A 25,785-nucleotide genomic window follows, 5' to 3' on the forward strand; every position below is an offset into this window, starting at 1 on the left:
ACTCAGAAAACATTGTACAGCAATTATAAAGGTTCAGCAAGTCCTGCAAGTGTTTCTGGGATGAAAAATAAATGTCAAAGGGTTCATTCAGGACTCTGATTAATAGAGTACAGAAACAACAGCGTCTAGAGAATTCTAATTAATTTGTCTCTGGAATTCAATCCATTTACTTTTGAGGTCTTGTAATCAAAAATGTTGTCTTGCAGGTGTTGTGCATATGACTTTGGTTGTGTATTTTGTCAATGAGGCCAACAACTTTAGTAATGAGGTGTTTCACCAGGGCACAGATTGTTGCTGCATTCCTTGAAGATATGAAAACACATAAGCACTGATGAGTGACACACATGCACATTCTGTGAGATACACGTCAAAAGTCATGTGCTGCCCCGACAAAACAGCCTTTGCTGTAATCAGTGTTGGGGAATAACTAGTTACATGTAATGGAATTGCATAATTTCATTACAAAATAAAAGTAATTGTAATCAGTTACAGTTACTGAGAAAAATTGTGTAATTAAATTAGTTACTTATGAAAATGTCAAGGATTGCAAAGGGGGTTACATAAGATTTTTTTTCACACACACTCCCACATACAGATGTAATTGATTTCTTTCAGAAATTGCAGTGACTGCTATAAAATATAAAAAAAACCAATGCTTCAGGACTTTAGAACATTATTCGATAACTCTTTTATTTCCTATATGGGTTTATGTATAGCTATGCTTCATTTTTTAAAGATTAACTGTTTTTTTCCAAGGCATTGTTAGATTCCAGTGTTTCCTATCATAGCAATAGAAAGATTTGATTTCAAAACAATATCATAACTTATAAAATATTTCTTGTTATGATTTTAAATATGTATTTAATGATCTCAAAGTAAGTCTGATTTTGTGGTGGCTGTGCTTTAAAGGGGACATTGATTTTTCAGTTGGTATTAAGTTGGTATGATTCTTTAGGGTCTTCATGAACAGTCTCCAACATACTTTGGTTAATATTCCTCAGTGGCCGTGTAAGACAACACCCTTTTTACCTTGCTCTGTTCACAGTGACTCATTTTGGGGCATGTCCCTTTAAATGCTAATGAGCTCTGCTCACCCGCCCCTTTGTTCCATGGAAGATTTGCAAATAATCATAAAAAATATAAAGTGTCAGACTTAATTCTTCTGGAGGTGCGGCTGTATCACAAACAATGAGTACTGATCTATCCTTGAGTTTTAACTTTTTAAAGGGGTCATATGATGTTGCTAAAAAGACCATTATTTTGTGTATTTGGTGTAATTAAATGTGTTTATGCGGTTTAAGGTTCAAAAAACACATTATTTTCCACATACTATACATAATTGTTTCTCCTCTATGCCCCGCCTTTCTGAAACGTGTTGTTTTTTACAAAGCTCATCGGTCAGAAAAGCGAGATGTGCTCTGATTGGCGAGCTATCCAGTGCTTTGTGATTGGCCGAATGCCACAAGCGTGTGACAGAAATGTTACGCCCCTTGTCATACTTTGATGTGTGTCCAAGTCAGAACACCGGCGAGACGAGACAAAAACAATAAAACTCATTACAAATGAGCCATTTGTTGCATCCAGTGGAGACATAATTACAGATTATAATGACTTATACTGTGTTTTTATGTGTTGCATTGCATCGCGCTGGCCCGTGTAAACATAAAACCATGTCTGAATTTGTGATCGGATAAACAACAAACAACAAGCTCTACTCTACACCAGCAGTTCTCAATTCCAGTCCCCGTGCCCCCCAGCTCTGCATATTTCGCACAACTCTCTTTGTTAACACACCTGATTCAGATAATCAGATCGTTAGAAGTGAGCTTTGTGTATGAACTGTGTTCCCATTGACATATCATGGTCACTGTGTTGTTTGCTCCTTACTCCCTGAGCAGGGGAAATCTGTTGAAGTTTACCTCACTTCGGAACATTCATTCACGGATTTGAGCTGTGCAACGTCTTCACACACAGACAGGTGTAAAATAATAAACCTCTGTAAATAAATACAATTTAAATTCACGTCTCGCACACTTCAATGCACTTTGAATGGAACATATACGTTCGCTTCGAACTGGAATCATGGCGGAATATCCTGTGATGTTCACTTCGCATAGCACTGACGGTCGAATAAGGGAAACATACAAAATGTGCAGAGGAGGGTGTGCGAGGACTGGAATTGAGAACCACTACTCTACACTGCTTAAAACTCACGTTTGAATCATCAGTGGAAAATCCTTTACATATGTAAACGTACTTACACACTGTGAGTCAGAACAGCCAGCATTGTAGTCTTCTCTCCCAGGATCAGGAAACAGTCCTCCATAAAATGTGCTGCAAAATGTAAATACAAATTAACCACTGATTTCTAGTTGTGTTCTCTTTTGCCAAACAAAGTATTTTTTTGCCTTCACAGCGAAACAGCGTCTCCACAACATGGCGTCGGCAGCAACAGCAAGATTCAAAGTTACGCCTTCTTTCTTTGCATGAACATTTGGGAGGCGTTATGCAAATCTTCCCACATCGTGACGTAGACGTGGGGGTGTGTTAGAACGAGCCGTTTTAGGGGGGTAATAAAGAATATCTCTTTGGGTTTGAGACTTTAGTCTTTGCAACTTTACAGATCTTCTTTATGCACCAAGAGCTTGTAACACTCCAAAGAAAAAGCAAAACTTGAAGTATCATCATATGACCCATTTAACAAAACTTGGCTTGAATTGTCCCTCATTCAGAAAGCAGTCTGGAGTAAAGTTATTTGCGCAAACATAAATGATTTAGGTGTATTCGGTGGCACATTACGATTAAAAACAAAACTAATGCACTGCGTCCTCAGTGGCTCTGATGTCGGGAGAAAATTTTTCTACATCACAAAATTACAAAACACCTGCATTGCTTACAAGACATTGTCGCTACAGCTGCTGGAGCGTGGAAAAAATTATGGATTTCGTACAACTGGCTATGGGCATAAAATATGCTAATATTGGACAGTACTTCAGTGTTTGTGGGCGGAGCCTGAGCAATATGACATCATACTGCTCAGAAAATCTAAACGGCTTGATAATTGAGACTGTTTAGGATTTTGGGGGATTAAAAAAAAAGGAGTGAATTGATTTTTATAATAGTAGGGTGGTTATTACATTTTAAGTAGGGTAACTTACTTACTAATCTGTAACCTATTACATTTCCAAAGTAACCTTCCCAACACTGGCTGTAATGAATGCCCTGCAGTGGAACCCAGAAGAAACAGTCATTCCACTGGCTACCAGGCTCTTTAATGCTTCATTAGAGTTCTGTTTGTTTAAATCTTACCCTCCTTACAGTTACCAGTTTGCCAGTATGGGGCCTCCACCCTGCTTCCAGCATCCTGAGCACGTGATGTGAGGGCCAAGCCCTGTAAGAGGGGTATCACAGAATTGCTTTGTTTTGACGGCATGTCTGGAGCTGGGAAGAAGAGATCAAGTTTAGATGTAGTTTATTCTTAATGTTGTTTACAACAGATACAATTTCTTTCCATTCTTTGTTTCTTTATCACTACCCACAGTTTGTGTATTTCAAATTATCTGAAAATTATTCTTGACAGAAATTAAGTGTTTCACAATTTTCTTTTAAATGGCTTGCAGCTCTATTGAATTGTGTGCACTGTATTGAATTATGCTGTTATAATGACCTCAAGGATTCAGTTCTGTGGCAGTGTAACCTTATTGTGTCTCTGTTGTCTCCTCCACATAACTCTCCCTAGATTGTCTGAATTGTGCCATGTGCCCCTTTTTTTAAATGTGAGTGGATAATAAACATGGCTTTGTCATGAAGCAGTTGACAGTGCATATTTCAGTAAACTAAGTTAAATATACAAGGTATACCCCAACTGATAAAGTTATACAGGAAAGGAACTAAACAAACATAACATAGATAAGTGTTATCTTAAAACAGGCACTTGTTTGAATCTGATACAGTGTTGAATCTGATACTGTAGGGAATGCAGGCTTTGTGTTTAAACCTCTTAGTCAACGACACTGTTGCTTTCCGCTGTGCTACAGGCTTTGGGTGGAATTAATGTCTTCATATCAATTTGATTCTCTCCCCAGTATGATGTCAGAGCATATAGTTCTGCCAAATACATGGATCAGTGTCCAGATACAATATCCTGTTAACACACACGTGGCCACCCACACATATGTGCACTATTCTGCAATCCAGACACACCTTTATAATGACTTGTAATTATTGTTATACAGTATTTTGGTTGTTTAGGACCACACTCCCTGCATAACTGAATTCTTAAAAATAATTAATAACATTTTGTATAAAATTTGTATTTTCATATTTCAGTTTTATTAAGAATCCCTAATTCCAAATGATGTTGTTATGTGCCTTTATGGTCTGTATATGAACCACCTGTACATACGAGGGAGAATAATGGAATAATGGAACATGCACATAAGGAGACTGAGAAATATGAGTGCTGACTGAAACATGAACTTTGAAAGAAACTTTTTCTTTGTTTTTATTTAACTTTTTTTTTGTAAAGTTTTTTTTTTATCAAATACAGTTAAGGATAAAGATGCTTTTGATCTTTTTGAGGTGAATATTCAAATCTTGCATATGGGAGTAATAAACATATCCGCGCATAAACATATCCTAATCGTCCCTCTCCACACACATGCGCTGTATCCAGCTGTGGAATTGGAGAAGTGGGGCTACAGGGCGGAGAAAATGGGGAAAGGAAACTAAATGGAGAGGAAGGAGGTCCCAGGAGGTTTTCGCCGAGCACGACATGGAGAGAAAGTGAGAGATTTTACTTTAAGTCTCCAAGCAGCTCCCCTTCGAAGGCGCAGCGGTTTGCTGTTGGGATCGCGATAAACAGAAAGCGAACAGAGCTGCTCTGTGTCAGGCTCGAGGAGAGATTCAGGGGAAGTTTTCAGAGGAAACGAGAAAGTGCCGGACGGTAGCGAGCGGAGGAGGTCTGTTGCTGATTCGCACTGGGAGAAAGCGGGGAAAACAGAGACAGCTCTGTTGCGCGGATTTTAATGAAATACTGCAACTGTCGGACAAACGCCTGCAATCCCTAGCTACACTGAGTTAGATGCGTTTGACTTTAAGATGCGGAGCGACCCCATACTGTTCGCCTCGAGGGGTGAGTGTCCAGTATCTCCATGAGGGGATTCATTGTTGCATGCTTTAAAACCGTCGATTAATACTACTGTCAACAGACGTTTCATTTATAGTATAAAAGAACAGTGTATCTTTTACCGACATGCAATATAACAACAAACAGAAACACATTTTTCTCCTTACATCCCGCTATCCTCGCGCTTTGAATGTGGAACAAGTTTGTCAAAACAATTTTTCGGATGAATTGAATTTGAACTACACAGCAAGTGAGAAAATACTATTTCTTATAACAAATATTTCAAAGGCGACATTACCGGCTCGGACTGGGAAGAGCTGAGTTCACTCCGTGAGTCAGATTTTCTCCGTTCCTTTTCAGCTTTTCTCTCAGTCTCTCAGGGCAGTTAGAAAAGCCGTTGCAATTTGAAATGTGAAGAGGCGGTAAATTTAATAACGTTGCAAGGAAGTCATGGATTTCTAATTGTTTGCTGTTTATTTATTTATTATAAAACAAATTTTTAAAGTGATTGTTATCATTAATGTTTAGATTTGCATTTAATTAAATCTAATTGTTTTAAATTATATTTTAAAATTAGTATTAGCACACTAGAATAATTCACGTGTGAGGAAGAGCTATTCCAGTCACCCATAATAACTCTGGGTCGATACAGGTGCCCTGTTATCTTCTGTCACAGAAGTATTGCACATTCAAAAACATAACATGAGATAGATCGGTAGGACCATCTGTGATTGGTTGGTTGCTTTGCAGCTGTGAGGTGTCAGGTATCCCATAGGTGCATCACAGCTTGCACTCTTTTGGATATGACAGAGCCCTATTGTCCACAGTAGTTTAACAGTATCTGAGTGCAGGGCATGGTATTGGTTTTGGACTCTTGTATGTAAAGGGCCAAATGTGGTTTTGCCATAGCATTGTTGGGTGTTAGGCTATTACAAGGCACTCTGGAATGATTTTTGTCCAGAATATGAAAAGGTTGTCATTATAGTAATAAACTCCGTTAGGTAAATTTCAGACCCCTTTGCTTTGTTTCAGGGTCCTTATCATGCTGTGTAGGGTTTGTGATAAAGACCATGTATTATCCCTTTCATATGTTACAGTGAGACTACAACACCAGTCTTTATTTGACGTTTTTTGCACTAAAACATGTCAGCATAGTTCCAGACGTGACAGTTTTCATTGCAGATTTAAACTTTTTGTCTTGTTCTCAAGCTCATGCTGGGCTGTGCTGGTGGTTAATGTGATTATTGGCATTTATGAACACGGCACAGTGTTGTTAGACCAGTCTGACATGGTACGATTTGGCACTCGATTACTGTGTGTGATGTGGGTATTGGTCTGTTAGCCTACTTGGCTTTATTTTAGGGAGTCTCCTCTCTGACAGTTTCCACGCTGATGACTTTTAAAAGGCTCACACGTGCCAGAAACCTCCAAAGCTCTTCTTTCCCTCCAAGTAGAGATGTCTGAACCAAAAAAGATGAGAGGGAATAAGAGAACTCTTTAACTTTGCCTTCCTCTTCCTGACAGCAAAATGGAAATATTTTCATGACATTCTAACATTTGCAGATGGAGAGTATACCAGTGAAATGTAACTAATGCATTAAGGAAAACAGCACATATCAGACACATTAACCAGCGCAAGTAGCGTCTCCGTCAGTGGCATACGCAGCCTTTCTGTCAGAGCATCTGACGGGGTGAGACGCTTTAAACTATACGCAGCGAAACTATAAACCAGGCCCAGACTGGGACACAACTTCAGGCCAGGAAATCTCAAACTCATCCGGGCCATCCTATACACCAAGGGTCTCCGAACTCTGTCCTGGAGGGCCAGTGGCCTGTAGAGTTTAGCTCAAACTTGGCTCAACACATCTGCCTGGAAGTTTCTAGTATGCCTAGTAAGATCTTGATTAGCTGGTTCAGGTGTGTTTAATAGGGGTTGGAGCTAAACTCAGGAGTTTGGACACCCTTGCTGTACACCCACAAAAAGTTTTGAAACCACAGACAACCCTATTATTTGTATGGCCATCACATTAAAAAAAGTCTAAATCCTTAGGCTCTAGCTGTGGAAAATAAGTAAACAATCTCTCTTGAATGGCACATTTACTTCCCTTTTTCGTTTCTTAATTTTCCTTGATATATTGGTTTCTCACTTCTGGTTTTGTGTGTGTGTGTACTTTTTTTGGCAATTTTTTTTGCAGCCTACCTGTCACTTTTTTACCAGCGGGTCTACTGTAATGAGAACTGCACCTTGTTGCAAAACAACCACCTCATTGTAATTTGTTTGCAGACAATCTAAATGTTAGTTAAATTCAAAATATTACATTAGGACAATTTGTTTATGTTTTTGTTATTTATCTTCAAATCACTTTAATACCCAGGATTAACAAACATATATTTCATATAAATATTTTACGATAAATTTTCTAAAAGGCCTAAGTCAAAATTAATACAATATGTTTATAGAAAAATAATACTTAACACATAATTGCATTATTATGGTCATATTTTTGTGGTGTTGTCTGCTATAGCTCCCTCCTTTACTATAAATTGATGTGAACATCTGTCTGCTAAATTTATTAATGCAACTTTACAATTAATAATAATGATGTCCTTTAACACAGTATTCTGACTGAGAATAATAATGGTATGCTTACTGATAAAAATTTGAAAGCAGTTACTTAACTAAGTTAACAAAGTCAGAACTGCAGTAGCCTATTTACAGATACAGACTGACATGCACTTGAAGCCCTGAACAGGTAATATAACTGCAATTCGCTGCTGCTTAATTCTGGCCACTTCCTTTCCTTCCTTGGGTCCAATGCATGATTGATTACTCGGTTCGAATCTAAACGGTTCGAAGTGCGCAACAAACGGGAGCAGAATCACAGCACTGACTAACCAATTCATGATTTGTTATCGATTTATTATTGAATGTCAAACTCGACAATGATCACTTTGTTACATGTGGCACTCAATAATATAATTAAATTAAATAATTAATTAAAAAATAAAGACTGGGCAGCGGGCCTAATCAACCGCCAGGCCACTGGGAATTCTCCCGGTGCTCCTGATGGCCAGTCTGGGCCTGCTATAAACTACACTGTATCTTACAAGCATTTAAAGGCCTTAATATAAAGCTAGTCACATGTTTAGAACAAATTAGATGATGCACTTTCTCCGCAGCAGCTCAGTCTGTGTCCTCCACTATATTTTTTAGATGCGCTCTTATCAAACTACTGTATATCGATATAAACGATATTGCCTCATACCGTAGCGCTTATATAAAAAATATTGATATATGCTACACACTCGAAAAACCCAAAGCCCTTTTAAGACAAGTCATGTCACTCAGTGGCCATCTTTGAAACACCGCTCGGGCATGCAAGTGCAATTCCTATCTCTTTGAATGGGGAAACATGAAATTCTCCAAAACTGTTCACTAAGCTTACAATTAAATTTCATATTTGAAATCACCAAAGAAATCTGACAACAACTGTGTCATAAATGTTGTTACTTTTGTTCAAATAGCATTATAAAAAAGCCTATTTTCCAGGCTAGATCAGCCAGTGCGCATGCGCAGTCCTTAAGAGCATGTCTCAGAACGCTGAGTGTTCTATAGCAACCGGGAATGGTCTTGGGTATTCTATAGTCTTTGATGTACTGCCCAGCCCTACTAAGTAAGAGAGTTAATAGCTCTCTAGTCTCTACATTTTGTCCCTGAGGGGAGAGGTTAGTGTATTTGCCTCTTTGGCAAAACAATTTAAGACAAATTTGGAACATTCCAAGAAAAAGGAACTCCAACTATTTGTGACTGTTAAGCGAAGTGGATTTTTGACAGTCAATCAATCAATCAATAAAAATACTGACCCCAAACTTTAAAATGGTAGTGTACATATTCTGCAAAAAAACAGATGATATCTGGGACAAGTTAACCCTTTGCAAATTCTAGTTAGTCTCTAGGGCTGCATTTACACTGCAGGTCTTGATGCCCAAATCCGATTTTCTGACTATATCCGATTTTTTTGACGACCCGCTTACATCATCTTTTAAAAGTGACCGTATCCGATTTTTGCATTTACACTATACACTGCTGAAACTACCAAACGTAGACGTTCTGACCAGAAAAAGGAAGTAAAACAGCACGAAATACAATGGATGCAGATGCAAATAAAATTATACAGTGTTTTGCGTTCCATATTTTGAAAAGTCAACAAAAAAATCAGCAAAACATTGGTCTCGTACGGCGGAGAAAAAAGAGGACTTAAAAGACATGAAACCTCCGCATTGCTCCACTGTGTGTATCCTTCGTCCTCCATCGCGCCTATAATAAGTCATGTGATCTCAGTTGGTGGTGTCCACCTGAGTTGACGTCACCTTTTTAATGACGTACGACTCGCATTTACTGGGGAATATCCGATTTGTCTGCTTACATGGCACAAGCAAATGCAAAAATCCCATTTATTACCACATATGAATGAGGCCTGAATCCGATCTGAGAAAACCGGAATCCATGCATTTTTTTCCTGCTTACACGTTCATATCCGTCTGTGCCACATGAGAGGAAAAAATCGGAATTGGGTCACTTGAACCATGCAGTGTAAATGGGGCCTAGGTTGCCTCTGTTTATGATTTTTCATTTTCTACTAAATTACATGTCCCATTATTTATGTTTTCCCATAATAATATATTGGACAATGCATCATCATGGTAAACTCATAAATATACTACAATTCAGCCTAAGTACTGAAGTCACATAGCCACAGCCATAACACCCTGCAGCCCAAGACTGGTTGCCCACTGAAGCTAAGCAGGGTTGAGCCTGGTCAGTACCTGGCTGGGAGACCTCCTGGGAAAAAATAGGTTGCTGTTGGAAGAGGTGTTAGTGAGGCCAGCAGGGGTGCTCATCCTGTAGTCTGTGTGTGGGTCCTAATGCCCCAATATAGTGATGGGGACACTACACTGTCAAAAAGCACTATCTTACGGATGAGACGTTAAACCGAGGTCCTGACTCTCTGTCATAAAAAATTCCATGGCATTTCTCGTTAAGAGTAGGGGTGTAACCCCGGTGTCCTGGCCAAACTGTCCCCCTGGCCTTTGTCAGTCATGGCCTCCTTATAATCCCCAGCCACTTGATTGGCTCTGTCTCTCTCTCCTCTCCACCTGTAGCTGGTGTGTGGTGAGCGCACTGGCGCCGTTCTACTGTGGCTGCCATCGCATCATCCATGTGGATACTGCACACTGGTGGTGGTTGAGGAGAGACCCCCCACATGATTGTAAAGCGCTTCGGGTGTACAACAATACACAATAAATAAATGCATCATTCATTCATTCATTCAAGTCATTGGTGGAAGGCAAATATGCCTAAATATGCATTTAGGTAAAAACGACTAAATACACAAATGCTGGTGAGCATTCATAAATGCACTCATAAAAAGTGGAAGCAAACACTTCTCTGCTCAGTTTCCCAGGCACTATGGAGTCTTCTCCACCCTCTAAAAGGATGATTCTTAAAGGTTTCTGTAACCAGTGGCCCCTTTCTCCCAAGAGCGCCCTATAATTATACACACACACACATACTCATAAGCACACAAGTACGTATTTATGGACATACATTCTAAACTGTCCTTTCATGATTGTTTTCATAATTGTCACCTTAGTATTTTCCTCATATGTTCATGTTAACACATATGGATAGTGCACACACATAATTAAACACAGAGATGAATGTCATCACACAAGAGATATTCTCTTATTGATGATCCCGGTGCATTTGTCATATGTGACTACACAGATGCCGGTATTGAAGCCCATTATTAGTGGGACAGTGGAGCATCTGTTCAATATTTTCTTCTGTCCTGTAGTTTTCTGCTATTTTCAAGGCATGTGTAGCCTGAGTGGTGCTCTGGTGTGCTCTGGCCTGTGGCATTGAGCGGTAACCATGATGAGGCCAGACCATAAAGCAGCCTAATTTCACAAACCACAGACTAGTAGCTGCCTTATTCCCAGCTGCCAAATGTTTTGCTTTGGGCACCCAGTTCCTCTCAGATCTATGAGAGATTCTATACAGTATATAACTTATATTGCTATTTTGGGTTCCAATGGGATGGAGATAGATGGACCACTTATAGAAAAATCAATGGGAGAATCTGTGAGAGTCAGTATGGTGGCTGTCAGTCTTTAACTTAAAAGAACCAATCAGCTTACTGATAAAGTTTGTTTAATCTAAATAACAAATGTGAGTCAATGATAAAATGTTCATTTATTTTTTTGTATGGATCTATTATTATTATTATTTTTTTATTCAAAAATACATTAACATGAGAAATAATGAACACTTCTGCAATTGCACAGTTTTGCTGTTGCAGATGTTCAAAAGCTTTTTGCTCTTTGTAAAAAAAAAGAAAAGTAGATTCTTTATGATGGAAATAATAATTAAGACATTACCATAATGTTTATTTTTTGATGTATTGTCACATTTTATTACTGATTTGATATTTATTTTGAAACATAAAAACTGTTTAGTAGATTCCAGGTAGATAAAATTTGCATTTTGTATGCCAGTTATTTAGATAATTGTTAAATATCTGTTACCAAGATAGTTGACTCTTGATGTGTTATAAGAGAGAATTGCATGCTTTTCTTTTTATCTATCCCTCCTTCCATCCATCTTTTCAGCCTCCAAGCTGTTCGGTTTGTAAGACCAGATCGGAGTATAAAGAGCTTGTGTTGTATCTCAGTCATCACCAGCTCTCCGCCTGGTTCCTGTCAGCTGACATCAAAGAGAAGCAATGCACTGGATGAGAAAGGGAGGACAGATGAGCGAGAGGTTCATGTTTATGTTCTTGGCAGGTTTCTTAAGCAAAACAAGAGAGGTTGTGTGTTATCTCCTTTTTTCAAAGGGTTTATTGTCAGCTGTCATTTATTTCCTCTTCTGTAGTAAGACGTGAGAAAAATGAATAGCTTCTTGGCTCAGTATGGAAATAGATATGGAGAAAAGTGAGTGAAAGAGATAAAAGAAGGCAGAAGCGTGAGTGAAGGATGTGGGATGGTGGGTACTCCACAGAAACTTGGCATGGGCTAGTGCCTGATTATATACAGTATATGGTAGGTCACAGATCATGTGTGAGCATATGGATTTGAACAGTTCATTAAAGAGAACTGCTTTAAGATCTAATGGAAGAGTTGGATAGGATGACAGTGTGGAGAGAAAGGTACTCTGTAATCTACATGCACACACACATTTCCTTTGGTGAATTTCAAGGATGTTGATGATTCTCAGCAGCCTGGGTGGTAGACTGTAACCACATATACATACACACCTACGCAAATGTACACAAATACTGCATCAGCAGACAAATAATACTAGTTTTTGTATGCTGGCAGCATCACAATTGCTTTTGCAGACCACATCCCTCTATGTTATTGAATTTGGGTCAGAATAGTACAATAATGTGATTTTTTTGTTCAGGAGAGAGAGACTGTGAATGTTGTTTATTCTGAAAGTTCACTAGGTCAACTTGTCAAACTGGTCCTAGACAACCACCAAACTGAATGCCATTCATTATTTCCCTCTGTCAACACTGAATTAAAATCAGCTTTGCTTGTTGAAACCGTCTCTGGCGTGGCATCAACATTTTTCTGGTTGTTTTGGCAGGTATTTGTAAAACAAGACTAAAGTTCTCTGCGAAATCTAATCCTTAGTTTTTTTTGGTTGGGATGTGTTAATATGTCCTAACTTGTCATTCCTCAGCTGGAGGCGTGTCATTGTTTTAAAGATGGGCTCTTTGGACGCATTGGTTGCTATCTTTCATCATTTAGTCTTGTTTACACTGGGGTTAGTCAATTGAGAGTATGTGAATGAAGAAGAATCAGAGTCAGAAAATTGTGATCGTGGGTGGTTGTGATTGTTTAAAGTTTTCCCCTTCTCCTTTCTCTTTATTTTTCACTCTCCCTTGACTTTGCCCAAATATAGTTTGAAGGTGGTCCTCATTTTTGGGTGGCACGTGGTGCTCTTTAATGCAGTGATTTAGTTTGCATGGTTCCTTTTTAAAGTGTATTTCCTTTCATGTTGTTTAGCCACCATCACTAAGTGTTTCATTAGCTTTATTTACTCTGACATGTGCAAGTAGTTGGACAATGAATGATAAAGGAACAACTGGAAATGTTAAAAGTTTATTGTATTTTTCATCATAAACAGCAATAAGAGATCTAAGACCCATCAAAACAGTTAAAAAAGTTCCTTAATTACCTTAATTGGTCACATTTTACTGCAGTTATTTTACTAGTTATTCTTTTTTACTTTTTTGTCTGATTTGAATGCAACATTATATTCAGGTAAATATATATATATGTATAGTGTTTATACTATATATATATATATGTATATATATATATATATATATGTGTGTGTGTGTGTGTGTGTGTGTGTGTGACCCTGGACCACAAAACCAGTCTTAAGTCGCTTGGGTATAGTTGTAGCAATAGCCAAAAATTCATTGTATAGGTCAAAAATATTGATTTTTCTTTTATGCCAAAAATCATTAGGACATTAAGTAAAGATAGTGTACCATGAAGACATTTTGTAAATTTCCTACCGTAAATATATCAAAACGTAATTTATGATTAGTTATATGCATTGCTAAGAACTTAATTTAGGACAACTTTAAAGTCGATTTTCTCAATATTTAGATTTTTTTGCACCATCAGATTACAGATTTTCAAATAGTTGTATCTTGGCCAAATATTGTCCTATCCTAACAAACCATACATCAATGGAAATCTTATTTATTCAGCTTTTAGAAGATGTATAAATCTCAATTTTGAAAAATTGACCCTTATGACTGGTTTTGTGGTCCAGGGTCACAATGATTTCAGAATTATTAAAAGATTATTCAAATTTTAATTACAATGCTTGTTGATTGCTAGACTGCTCTTGCAAAAGCCTGCAAGATGTACTTATCTTATGTTCTTCATTTTAATCTTTGCTTAGTAGCTTTATTTATTTATGACATTTTAAAATTGCTAATGAAACGGGATGTGCAGTTACTAGAATGCATGTGTATTTATAAAATCATATCACCTTTGAATCAAGCTAGTAGTTTTTGAGAATGGACGATTTGGACAAAACCCTGTATAAAAGTGTGCTGTCCTGTTGAAGTGTGCTGGTTGACTACGGACAGCATAACAGAGGAGCAGCTCAAGCACACAGAGGGGGAAATGTCTATTCAGTTGGACACAAGAACATGTGATTTGAATTATCTAGCAAATCAACAAGAACTCCAGTGATTCAATTAGATGTCCTTATGTAAGGACATCCCTAATGTCTTCCTAAATCAATGAATGCATGGCGCAACAAAACGTTTTTGTAATGACTGTCTTGTGTATCCCTTTAGAGCAAGAACGTTTAAAAAAATCTTCATAAAGGACAATGCATCTGCAAATTAGCTTGGTATTTATCACTGAGAACTGCATTCTTGAGGGACAAATAACTACATTCAAATGAACTGTAGCCCTACCTGAAAAAGGCTGGCTCATTTCCAGGTGTAAGTGTCGTGATGGCTGAATTCTAGACCAGCAGTAGTACAGTGACACACTCAATTTGCTATGCACACTTCATTTCATTGCACACTCTAATCAGTGAGCTCTATTTTCTGTTTTACATCAAGAAACTATCCATACAGCAGTCGTCCTCCCCCCTTCAGCCCTCAGTCTTATGTAAACCTTCAGCTATGTGTTTGTATGGGCCTGAGCCCACTGTAATGCCATTTTATAGACCTCTGATTTTCCAGGGCTGCAGTTCACATTTGATAGCCTTTGATATTCCTCAGGTGCTGAGCCAACAGATACCCATAATTCACTACTTTTTCCAGATACCAGCCAACATCTCAGTGCTGGACAAAGCACACGACCCATCTTTACAGTGGCAATATGAGAAAATCAACAAAGCAGAAGATTTGATGACACAAACTTATTAGTTTTTCTTCTGAAGCTATTATTGTGCTTATTGAACATCTGATTGTATGTGTTTTTTTCAGCAATGGAGGAGTTGTTGGCAGAGTTGCGGGTCTTTCTGGAGTTGTTGGACAGAGAATATTTAACTGCTGGGGTGAGAGAGAAGAAACAGCAAATATTAAATATCCTGCACAGAGTTCTAGCCACTAGAGGTAAGCCCAAACCCCCTTTAGCTGCTCATTTCACCTTTGACCTCAGCTAAACTATTCACAGTGCACCATATCTCCTTTTTTCAGTGATGTGAATGTGTTTTTATTTGTGTTTTGCTCTCTCAGAGCCCTCATGTAAGACAGAGATACACACCTCTCTCCCGGCCCCTCCTCAGATGCCCCTACCAGAGATTCCTCACCCCTGGATGGTAAGATGTGTATATTATACAAGCAGTTACTATAAATTAGAACTGAGCGATATAACTAAAAAAAATATATATCACTGTAGTTTTATCATTAATGTGTTTGCTCTAAAATAACTCAAAAGTGTGAACGATTTGGATTTTGTTTTGATAGTTACTTAATTAAAATGTCCCAAGCATGTTTTTATTTATAATCACATATATAATAATACGTAACAGCAATGTTTTGTTATATAATAATACTATTGAAAAGTTTGGGGTCAGTGATATTTTAAATATTATTTAAAAAACACTTTTTCTAATCTATTTTTTTTTTTAAAGATGTAATTTATTCCTGTGATGGCAAAGCTGAATTTCATCAGCCAGTGTCACATGATCCTTTAGAAAACATTGTGATATTTTAGATTTATTTTTAATAATTTGGTGCTTAAGAAACATTTATTATTATTATCAGCTTTGAAAGAGTTATGCTGCTTAAAATTTTGATCAGTAGAAAGTTCAAAAGAACAGCATTTATTTGACATTTATTTATTTATTTATTTTTTATATCAAAGACTTTACTGTCACTTTAATCAATTGCTTGTTTCCGTGCTGAATAAAAGTATTCATTATACTTTATAATATCCTCCAGCCCTAATAAACTAAGAGTCAAGAAGGAAAACTTTTTTTAGTTTGTTTTAGCATTCCTTGTAGTCCAGAAACAAAAATAGTGTTGTCTTATATTTGGAAGTGATGTCGTCTGAACCCTGAATGCCACTGGCTGGTGGTTTGATGGTCTCTTTTTGTGAAGTGTTCAGTGTTTTTTTATGAGCTCTGTAAAACAGCAGCAGGAAGTGTTCCCATCAGTTTGATTTCTGTCACATGACCTCATAGCTGCTGACACATGCCCCTGATGTGGTCTCATCCGTCACATATGAAACACATTACGCCATTATGTGCTCTCATGTGTGTGACACTTAGAGTAACAATCATCTTCGTTTTAGAGCAGGAGTAGATGCTTGTGATAAATAGCAGGTGTTCATGGGTCACGGTTGGTCATTCTCAAACACACGCATCCCAGCACTTTGTTTTACAGTCCACCCTTTACACACTCAGCACTTTACAGTATAATTAAAAACATCCTTTCCTACCTCAGCCATCCGCGCATGACCCCAGTGTGTGTGGGGCTGTGACCATTTCAGGAAGGTGTGAGGGGGCAGGGATTTGTGGGATACACTGTGTGAGATGAGAGGAGAGAAATATCCATTTACTACAGTCTTAGGTCAGACCTGTGCAAAACCTGCCTGAGGAAAGGCAGAACAGAAAGTTTCTTTTCCATTGCACTGTTTAGTTTCTCGTATTCCTGCTCTCCATCAGCCACACCCTCAACTCCATCCTCTTCATCTCACTCTCTCTCTCTCCCTAGCTATGTGATGATTTAGTATTGCGTCAGTGAGCCAGGTTTATAAACTGACTCCTTGTCATATTCCTGCCAGACCTAATTCTGCACATTCAGTGTGTGTGTATGTGTGTGTGTGTGTGTGTTTGACTAAAGCCTTCTATGGCCCCTATGAGTGGTCAAAACCACAGTGGGAGAGATTGAAGAAAAAGGATTGAAGCTAGGCATGTGGGTGGTGAGATAGGGCCATGGATAGGACAGCAGACGCCACAGTATGCAAGGGGAAGAATCGTGTCTGGAGACTTTCTGTGCATGTGTGTGTGTTTGCGTTGAATTGAACTCTGTGGCTTTGGGTTTCTGAACATTTGGCAGCAAATTCACTGCAAATCTTCCCTGTTCATGTACTATAATGAACCTGGGAAGGAATTTTTGACTTTCTGTTGTTGCATAGCTTTCTAAATGCTAATTTAGTTCTTTCAAGCAATAGTAACTATTACTTACAGACAAGTTATGCTTACTGAACATGCATGCAAGGTTATGCTCACTGCACATGCATGCACAGTTTGGTCTGTGTACTTCCAATAGCCCTTATAAGAGCAACAGCAATACTCAGTAATGAAAACATTGTAACTTTTTTTCAAACTTTTTTCCCAAAATATCATGTATGTACACAGTTGCAGATGGTGTAGTTCCAGTGTAATTTGATTTAATTTTACTACATTTAGCAGTAATTATCAATACTGAGGTCTGCATCAGTTATACACAGAGTTCCTTCAGGTGGTACAACACTTTTATTTTATTTTTTATTTTCAAATTAATTTGTCTTTGATTCATTTTTCCAGCAATTTCTAATCTGTTTTTAATTAATTTTGCCCAGTTAGTAGTACTTTGTTGGTCTTGAAAGTTAGAAAAAGAACACTATAACCTAAATCTCTCTTTTTCTGTGCTCTAATCAAGTCAATATTTTTAGCTGCTTCTTAAGCTGGCATGTCAAAAAACACATCTCAAGACTTCCCCTAGTGTGAGTGTTGCGTGCTGTTACAGGGCTTGTTCTTCCTTTTTAAATGAGCTAGATGGAATACAACTGAATGGAACAGGACCACCGTCTTGAGGTGTGTTTTTTGACACGCCATCTTAACCTGATGATGAGAAGCTGAAAATACAAAGGGACGTTATGCAACCTCCCATCCCATCATGCACAGTGAGTTCAAAGACGACACTGCCACATAGCAATAAACATTTGTGGATTCTGTCGTGGAGGGTGTAAAACCCTAGTACACTTTCTGTAGTCACCGAATTGCATCCTGCCATTTGTAACTGAGCAGAGAGAGAGAGTAAGAAAATGGGGGAAGCCATAGCAGACTCCGCTGTGACAATGATGACTTCCATCTGTGTTGATGTTGGCTTCTGCTCCTCCCCACCAGCATACCCCGACTGCACCTCAACACACAATGTCACATTAATGAACACAGACGCAGACAAACTCATTATCTGTCTGCCCTTTGTAACCCAAAAGGGAGTCTGTTTTTTGAAAAACCTCCCCTCTTTTTAGGCCATTTTTTTAGCTCTTCCTTTCTTCATGTTTCCCCTTTATCTTTCGCTTTCACTGAATGTCCCAAAGTTAAATTAAGTTTTTTTGCACAAAATGCTGTACCAGTGACTATTGATGACAAAAGTCATAGCAGGAGAGTCAGGTTTTGGGTCTATGTTCTCTCTTTCTAGGCCCACAGTGGCAGACAATGGAAATCCCAAGATTCAGTTGTTATAAAGCAAAAGGCTCTACTGTATCAACCATACCCCCAGCTACCTTTTAAGGAGGGTTAACCGCAGTCTGGAATGCAATGACCTATCCCTCATTGTGTCTTGGACAAAAGGAGGAAAATGAATTATGATTCATGCACAACAATGCATTTTTTCATTACCATGGAAATACCAATACAGATGGTGATTTCTACCCCTCTGAACATCTTTTATAGGTTATAGCAAGTCACAGTTTATATAGTCACTTCATTCGGGAAAATGAGCTTTCAGTTTTTGGGATGTTTTTTAATGTGGGACTGCTGGAAAGTTTCTGTGAAGAACCAGCCGAGAATGAAAAGATTCTCCAAAACACATGGAAAACCATTTGTAGAGACACAAACCTCACAAAACTAACTCCGCTGCATGAATGTGTGTGAAAGTAAGATTTAGTAGAGTTTTGTGTATGAATAGTGTTTAAGTGTATGCATGAATACATTGCGTATCAAGGCAGCCAAACAAGGAAATGTGAAGGTCGAACGACTGAATTATTGTCGGACTGAGTGCATTTTCCTGGCTGCCCTGTGCTGCAGTCCCAATACAATAGACCCAGACTGGCCCAGACGTCTGTTAACACTCACACTTATCATGGACTGCATAATAACACTATACAATATGTTATGAAGTGAAATGGCCTGGAAAGGAAGTGTGAAATGAAGTTTGAAGCTCATTTTTGAAATCTAGGTCAAGTATTTACCTTATACATAAGCACAGACATATTAATGGACTAGATGTTGCATAAATAGGTGGAAGTGTACTTTTTTTCTGTAGGTGTAGGTATGCTTCATACAGATTTCAAGCTCAGACCAGAGGTGGAACTTTGCCTAAAAATACTTGAGCGGCTCTGGTACGGAACACTGCTTCGGGAAGACTCTTCACACTGCAGTTTTTGCCTGGAATTCTGTCCTCCCTCCGGGCTTAGATGCCCTGATGAACCCAAACCATAACAGGCAGTAACACAGCTGTCTTCTGTGTTTAGCTGAGCAGTTTATGGCTTGATGGGACAGAAGGAACTGATAAATAGTGCTTCTGTATTCAGTAAACTTTTTGACTGGAAATGACAACCATAAAAAAAAAAAAAAAAAAACAGTTCTTTGCTTTGGTTTTCCATATCTCATTGTTGTTTTCCCACTTTATTTCAACAATGTACACTACTGTTCAAAAGTTGGGGGTCTGTGTGATTTTAAAACATTTTTTGATAATTATCTTATGCTCACCAAGCCATAAAATATTTATGAATTAAATCTAAATTAACTGATTTCTATTTTAATATCTTTTAAAATGTAATTTATTTAAGTTATATCAAAGCTGAATTTTCAGCAGCCATTACTCCAGTCTTCATTACGTACATCACATGATCTTTCAGAAATAATTCTATGCTGATTTGGTGCTCAGGAAGCATTTCGTATTTTTACCAGTGTTGAAAAAAGTTGATTAAAGTTTTAGTATATATTTTCACAATATTTTTGATACTTTTTTCTTTCAAAAGAACAGCATTTAAAAAAAAATAGAAATCTTTTATAAAATTTTATGTCTTTACTGTCACTCTTGAAAAATTTAATGCATCCTTGCTGAATGAAATTATGAATTTCTTTTAAAAAAATCATATTGAGTGGAAGAAAGGAGCAGCCAAGTCTTGTTTTGGACGTACATTTATAGTAGGTTCACTCTTAACTACCCACAAAGATGAAGAGTGTGTGGGGAAGTTTGCATGTTCTGGTCTTCATTATATCTAAAGCCAAGTTGAAATGACTAGCACAGAGATAGAATATCCTCCTCTACCTCAGACATCAAACATACCCTTCTCTTATGTGCCAGAATTGTAGTTTTGATTACACATGATGTGAACAAAAACCCTCAGGAACCAGCAGAGTACAGAATAAATACTGAGTTCAGCCCAACACAGAATCAATTTGATGCTGTTTTTATTGCCAGTATACTATGAGCTAATTTAGGCCATGCTGAAAAAGGCCATGTTGTTCTAACACCATCAATAGTCTAAAAAGCATTAAAGTGTGATATTTCTTGGTAATATCTGAACATAGAAGGTCTAATCACAGTTACTTCCTAAAACGAAAATGCAGTAAAGCATTTAGCACCAGTGAAATCGTGATGAAACATCTTTTGTATTGTTGTCCGTCTGTTTTAACTTTTCCCCTACAGTATATTTCCATGTCTTCTTGCAGTGTTTGTAATGTAATAGTCGTTCATGTTCTGTGTTACTATTGTACCACATCGAGGTTACCATGGTGATAAAGTGTGCCAGGTGGCAACTGTGATCACTGGTCCTTTGGTCTCTTGAAATGTGTTGTAATTCCCCCCACCTGAAAAGCACTGGAAAATAACAGTGCTTTCTGTGAGCTGAAATGAAATAAAAAGAAATAAAGGCAGACTTTCCATGGGTTAGAAAGGGGGAAAGGAAAATGAAAAGTGTTTATATGAGTTTGTCATCAACCATAATTGTTTGCATGCAGCCTGGGAAAAGAGGGAGACGCTGGAGGGCCTGTGTTGTCATGACAACACCAGGTTGTCACATGTGCTGCCAGCGGGGCCCAACCAACCAAGGCCCAAATCAGGCGGTCTTAAACACATTGTAACTCACACATGCATGCTCATTTGCGCTCATATACACACAATCTCTCTTTCTCTTTTTCTCTCGTTCAAACAATCTGACTCGCACACTAATGAGGTTCTACAGTGTGCACATTGATTATAGACACCAGGGGCCACATGTAGAAAACTTTGTGCACATTTTATCCTAAAAGTATGTGTATGCACAAAAGTTTTCAGATTTTGAAACAGTTTATTCATGTTGTAACTTTAATAAGAATGAAAATGCATATGCAGATATTTAGATTTTCTCTAATTGTTCAGTTTTTCCCTCCATATTTTTTTCCTCAGAATTGTATAATCATTTAAATATAGTTATTATTATATATTTATATTTTATTGTATTTAATTATATTTATTAGACATTTATAATACTTTTCCTGCTTTTACTGACCTCATTCTAGTGCTTTCTAGGATTGCCTTCTCCACAAAAGATGTAATGCTTCCCTGCCCTAGCAATTGAGCCAAATGAAAGTTTTGGAAGGCAGTATAATTATCCTGCCTACCTTTGGGTGCAGTCTTGGCATTAGGAGAGTGTCTATGGTGATGTAAAATGCTGCCTGCGGAGACAGCACACTAGATTTTGGAAGTGAATCTTTATTGCAGCAAACTAAATGAGTGATAGACTGTTAGGTATTACCTTTATTTACTACAGTTGTTTTTGTTTAAACACAGATGGGGCAATCTGGCCAAATGACTTGCGTTAGGTAAGAAGCCCACACTTCTAATGGTGTGCCTCCAGATGGGAATAAAGAACAGCAAACAGCCCTGAACTCTTTTTCCAGAACTTGCTGGCCAGCCTTATGATTCTCATCTTCCTTTTCTGTAGCTCTCTCTGCTCTAGTTTCCTATTTTTGATTTGTTTGTGTTGTACTTTCACTTTTTTTCTTTTTCTTTCTTCTCCTTACCATGACCAGCTGCTCTTTTACCATAAAATTCTCTCTTTTTTTTTTTGACAGTTTTGTTTGTTAACATTCCCTTTTGATTCCTGCCACAGTTGTTGATATGTACGCCCTTGGTTGGTTCATATTGGCCTCACTGTGATGTTAGAGATCTTAGTTCAGTATGAACAGTTGACCTCTAAGATGGACTTCATATCCCATACCAAAAAGAAGTATACTTCAAGTTTATTCTATTAAGTATACTTAAGTAAAGTTCAAGTAAACTTTTAAGTATACTTTATGTAGTATACAAATATCAGTGTACTAGTAGTATACTTGTAAGTGTACTATTTCACTATTTCCTTGGGACTAAATTGGCCCACTTTCTAGTATATTTTTAAGTATACTTTAAGTACTGTATAACAGTAGTAAACTTTGAGTACACAACTAGATTACATATATGTTTTTAGTTTGAACTGCAACTATACTAAAAGTAAACTTATATGTGTACTGATATTTTACTAATTAAATACTTGTAGCATTTTAGTACACTCTGAAGTATAGTCTTGGTAAACTACTATTTTAGTAGTTTTATACTGCAAGTATAATTGTATGTTTTCTTTAAGTGAACATTACATCATACTTTATACTACTATGTTCCTATTTAGGTATTAATTTCTATATATTTTGTTATATGAATATCTGAACATACAAAACATCCAAAGAAAGAACAGGGTATCTGTCAGGGACACCACCGGACACAGATGCAGGTTTCAGTATGCTACCAATTTATTTTATAAGTCCAAAAGAAACTTCCTCCAACGAACAGAAAAAGACCGGGAAATCAATGAAAATAGTTCAACAGAAAAATCAGAGGCTTCAATGTCCTTGCGAAACCACCCGGCAGGGGGCGCCCGATGGCGCGGCCGCGTAGAGAACGGAGAGGGGAGGAAGACACATGAGAACTGACATCAGAGCGGACCGAAAAACTTCTGCGGAATGCAGATGCCTCGTCTGGGAAATGAGGAAGGGGGAAAAAATAGAAAGAACAAAACAACTGGTGGCAGAAAAACCTGACAAGGACCGACAATGGCACGACTAAACAAGGCTAGACTGGAGCGGACAGAGTGGCTGTACATAGACTATTGGCGTGCAACAATCTGGCACCAATTGGCACGAAAGACGGAAATAAATACAGCGAGAGATGAACAGACATTGAATTCAGGTGAGCGGAGTCAAACAATTAGGAGCGGAAGAGGTAGTAACGGGGGGGGGGGGGGGGGGGGCGCCACAGAAGGGTGCATGGCGAACGATCAAAACAAAACACCATGTGCGCAGATGCAGACATATACAGAACACACACACCGAAGAACAGGGTGATCAGACAGAAGACATGACAGTAATGTGCGTATGTGGGGAGCCACCAGGCGCCGCAGGAAGGGGCTCACCTCGTCGCCGATAGAAGTCCTCGACCAGTGTCCGATCCAAGATGTCCCGGGCCGGAATCCAGCTCCTCTCCTCTGGACCATAGCCCTCCCAGTCCACAAGATATTGAAAGCCCCGACCCCTACGTCGGACATCTAGCAACTTCCACACCGTATAGACCGGGGAGCCATCCACTAGAGACGGGGGGGAGGGGGGGTTGGGGCAGAGGGAACAAGAGGGGAATGCAACACAGGTTTAACCCTGGAAACATGGGAAAACAGGGTGCACCCGACCAAGCGTGGTAGGGAGCTTGAGCCGCACCGCCGCTGGACTCAGGACCTTGGTGATCCGGTATGGGCCAATGAACCTGGGTGCCAACTTACGTGAGGCTACCCTGAGAGGCAGGTCCTTGGTGGAGAGCCATACCCTTTGACCACACACGTAACGGGGAGCAGGAGTCCGGTGACGATCGGCCGCTGCTTTGGTCCGCCTATTAGCCTGGGCCAAGGCCGCCTTAGCCCTCTTCCAGGTGCGTCGACACCGTCGGACAAGAGCCAAAGCAGACGGGACCGCAGCTTCGGGTTCCTGTGTGGGAAACAGGGGGGGTTGATAACCGACAGAACACTGGAATGGGGACATACCTGTGGCAGAGGCCGGAAGGGAGTTATGGGCGTATTCTACCCAGGACAGCTGTTGACACCAGGAGCTCGGATTGTGGGATGCCAGGCAGCGAAGAGTACGTTCCAAATCCTGGTTTGCTCGCTCTGACTGCCCATTGGTCTGGGGATGGAATCCTGATGACAGACTCGTAGAGGCCCCGATCTGCCGACAGAACTCCCTCCAAAACCGGGAGACAAACTGGGGACCCCTATCAGAGACCACGTTGACTGGAAGACCATGAATCCGGAACACGTGATCAATCATCACCTGAGCAGTCTCCTTGGCAGAGGGGAGCTTGGGAAGGGGAATGAAATGGGCCGCCTTGGAGAAACGGTCCACCACCGTGAGAATGACGGTGTTACCCTTAGATTCAGGGAGGCCAGTGACAAAATCAAGGGCCAAATGTGACCGGGGCGAGAAGGGATGGGCAACGGGCGGAGCAGACCAACGGGAGGCGCATTGGAAGTCTTGTTCTGAGCGGACACAGAGCAGGCAGCCACAAACTGCCTGACATCCTTGGCCATGGATGGCCACCAGAATCGCTGACGGATGGCAGCCAGCGACCTCCGGACTCCTGGATGACAGACCAGGCCTGGACGAGTGACCCCACTGGATTACTTCAGAGCGCAGCTTGGTGGGAACAAATAGATTACCCGCTGGAGCCCCCTTCGGCACAGGCCCCTTAAGTAGGGCCTCCTCTACTCGTCTCTCGATGCCCCAAGAGAGGGATGCCACCACCACCTCTTTGGGCAAAATGGTGTCAGCTGACTCTTCCTCCCCAGGAGCCTCGAAGAGACGAGAAAGAGCGTCGGGCTTAACATTTTTGGACCCGGGCCTGTAAGACAGGGTGGAATTGAACCGGCCAAAGAAGAGGGCCCAGCGAGCCTGTCGGGAGCTCAGCCTCCTGGCCGAACGGATATACTCAAGGTTTTTGTGATCCGTCCAGACCAGGAAGGGCCGAGCTGCGCCCTCCAACCAGTGACGCCACTCCCCCAAAGCCAGCCTGACCGCCAACAACTCCCGATTACCTATGTCGTAATTCCGTTCTGGGGAACTCAGGCGGTGGGTGCACCTTTCCATCCTTTTGTGACCGCTGAGATAGGACCGCGCCTACACCGACATCAGAGGCATCCACCTCAACAATGAATTGACGTTCAGGGTCTGGAATAGACAAGACAGGAGCAGAGATAAACCGGGACTTTAATTTATCAAAGGCCTCCTGTGCCCCAATATTCCACTTGAACGATACCTTGGGAGAGGTGAGTGCCGTTAAGGGTGCAGCAATCTGACCAAAGTTCCGGATGAACCGCCGATAGAAGTTGGCAAACCCCAGGAACCGCTGCAGAGCCTTACGAGAGTCAGGAGCTGGCCACTCGGCAACGGCCCTTACCTTACAGGGGTCTGCTCTGATCTCTCCCGCAGAAATAACGAACCCCAAGAACGGAACCGACTGGGCATGGAAGACGCACTTCTCTGCCTTGACATAAAGCTGGTTCTCCAGCAGCCGTTGTAGCACCTGGCGAACATGCTGAGTGTGTACCTGCAG

At 39.7% G+C, this 25,785-nt stretch overlaps 1 protein-coding gene across 6 annotated transcripts in view; it reads left to right on the forward strand.

Moving 5' to 3' along the window:
- Positions 1–25,785, forward strand: part of LOC109109549 (actin filament-associated protein 1-like) — a 57,809-nt gene that overhangs the window by 13,375 nt on the left and 18,649 nt on the right. For 2 of the 6 annotated variants that reach the window (XM_042767590.1, XM_042767592.1), the window contains exons 2-3: positions 15,160–15,288; positions 15,412–15,494. In XM_042767590.1, coding sequence (XP_042623524.1) covers positions 15,162–15,288; positions 15,412–15,494 — 210 coding nt within the window. In that variant the 5' untranslated portion in view covers positions 15,160–15,161. Of the gene's footprint in view, positions 1–4,535; positions 5,135–15,159; positions 15,289–15,411; positions 15,495–25,785 lie in introns of those variants that run through there. The other 4 variants (XM_042767591.1, XM_042767589.1, XM_042767594.1 and 1 more) reach the window with 4 other exon arrangements.

This window comes from Cyprinus carpio, chromosome A12 (assembly GCF_018340385.1).
Source record: "Cyprinus carpio isolate SPL01 chromosome A12, ASM1834038v1, whole genome shotgun sequence".
Taxonomy (NCBI): domain Eukaryota; kingdom Metazoa; phylum Chordata; class Actinopteri; order Cypriniformes; family Cyprinidae; genus Cyprinus; species Cyprinus carpio.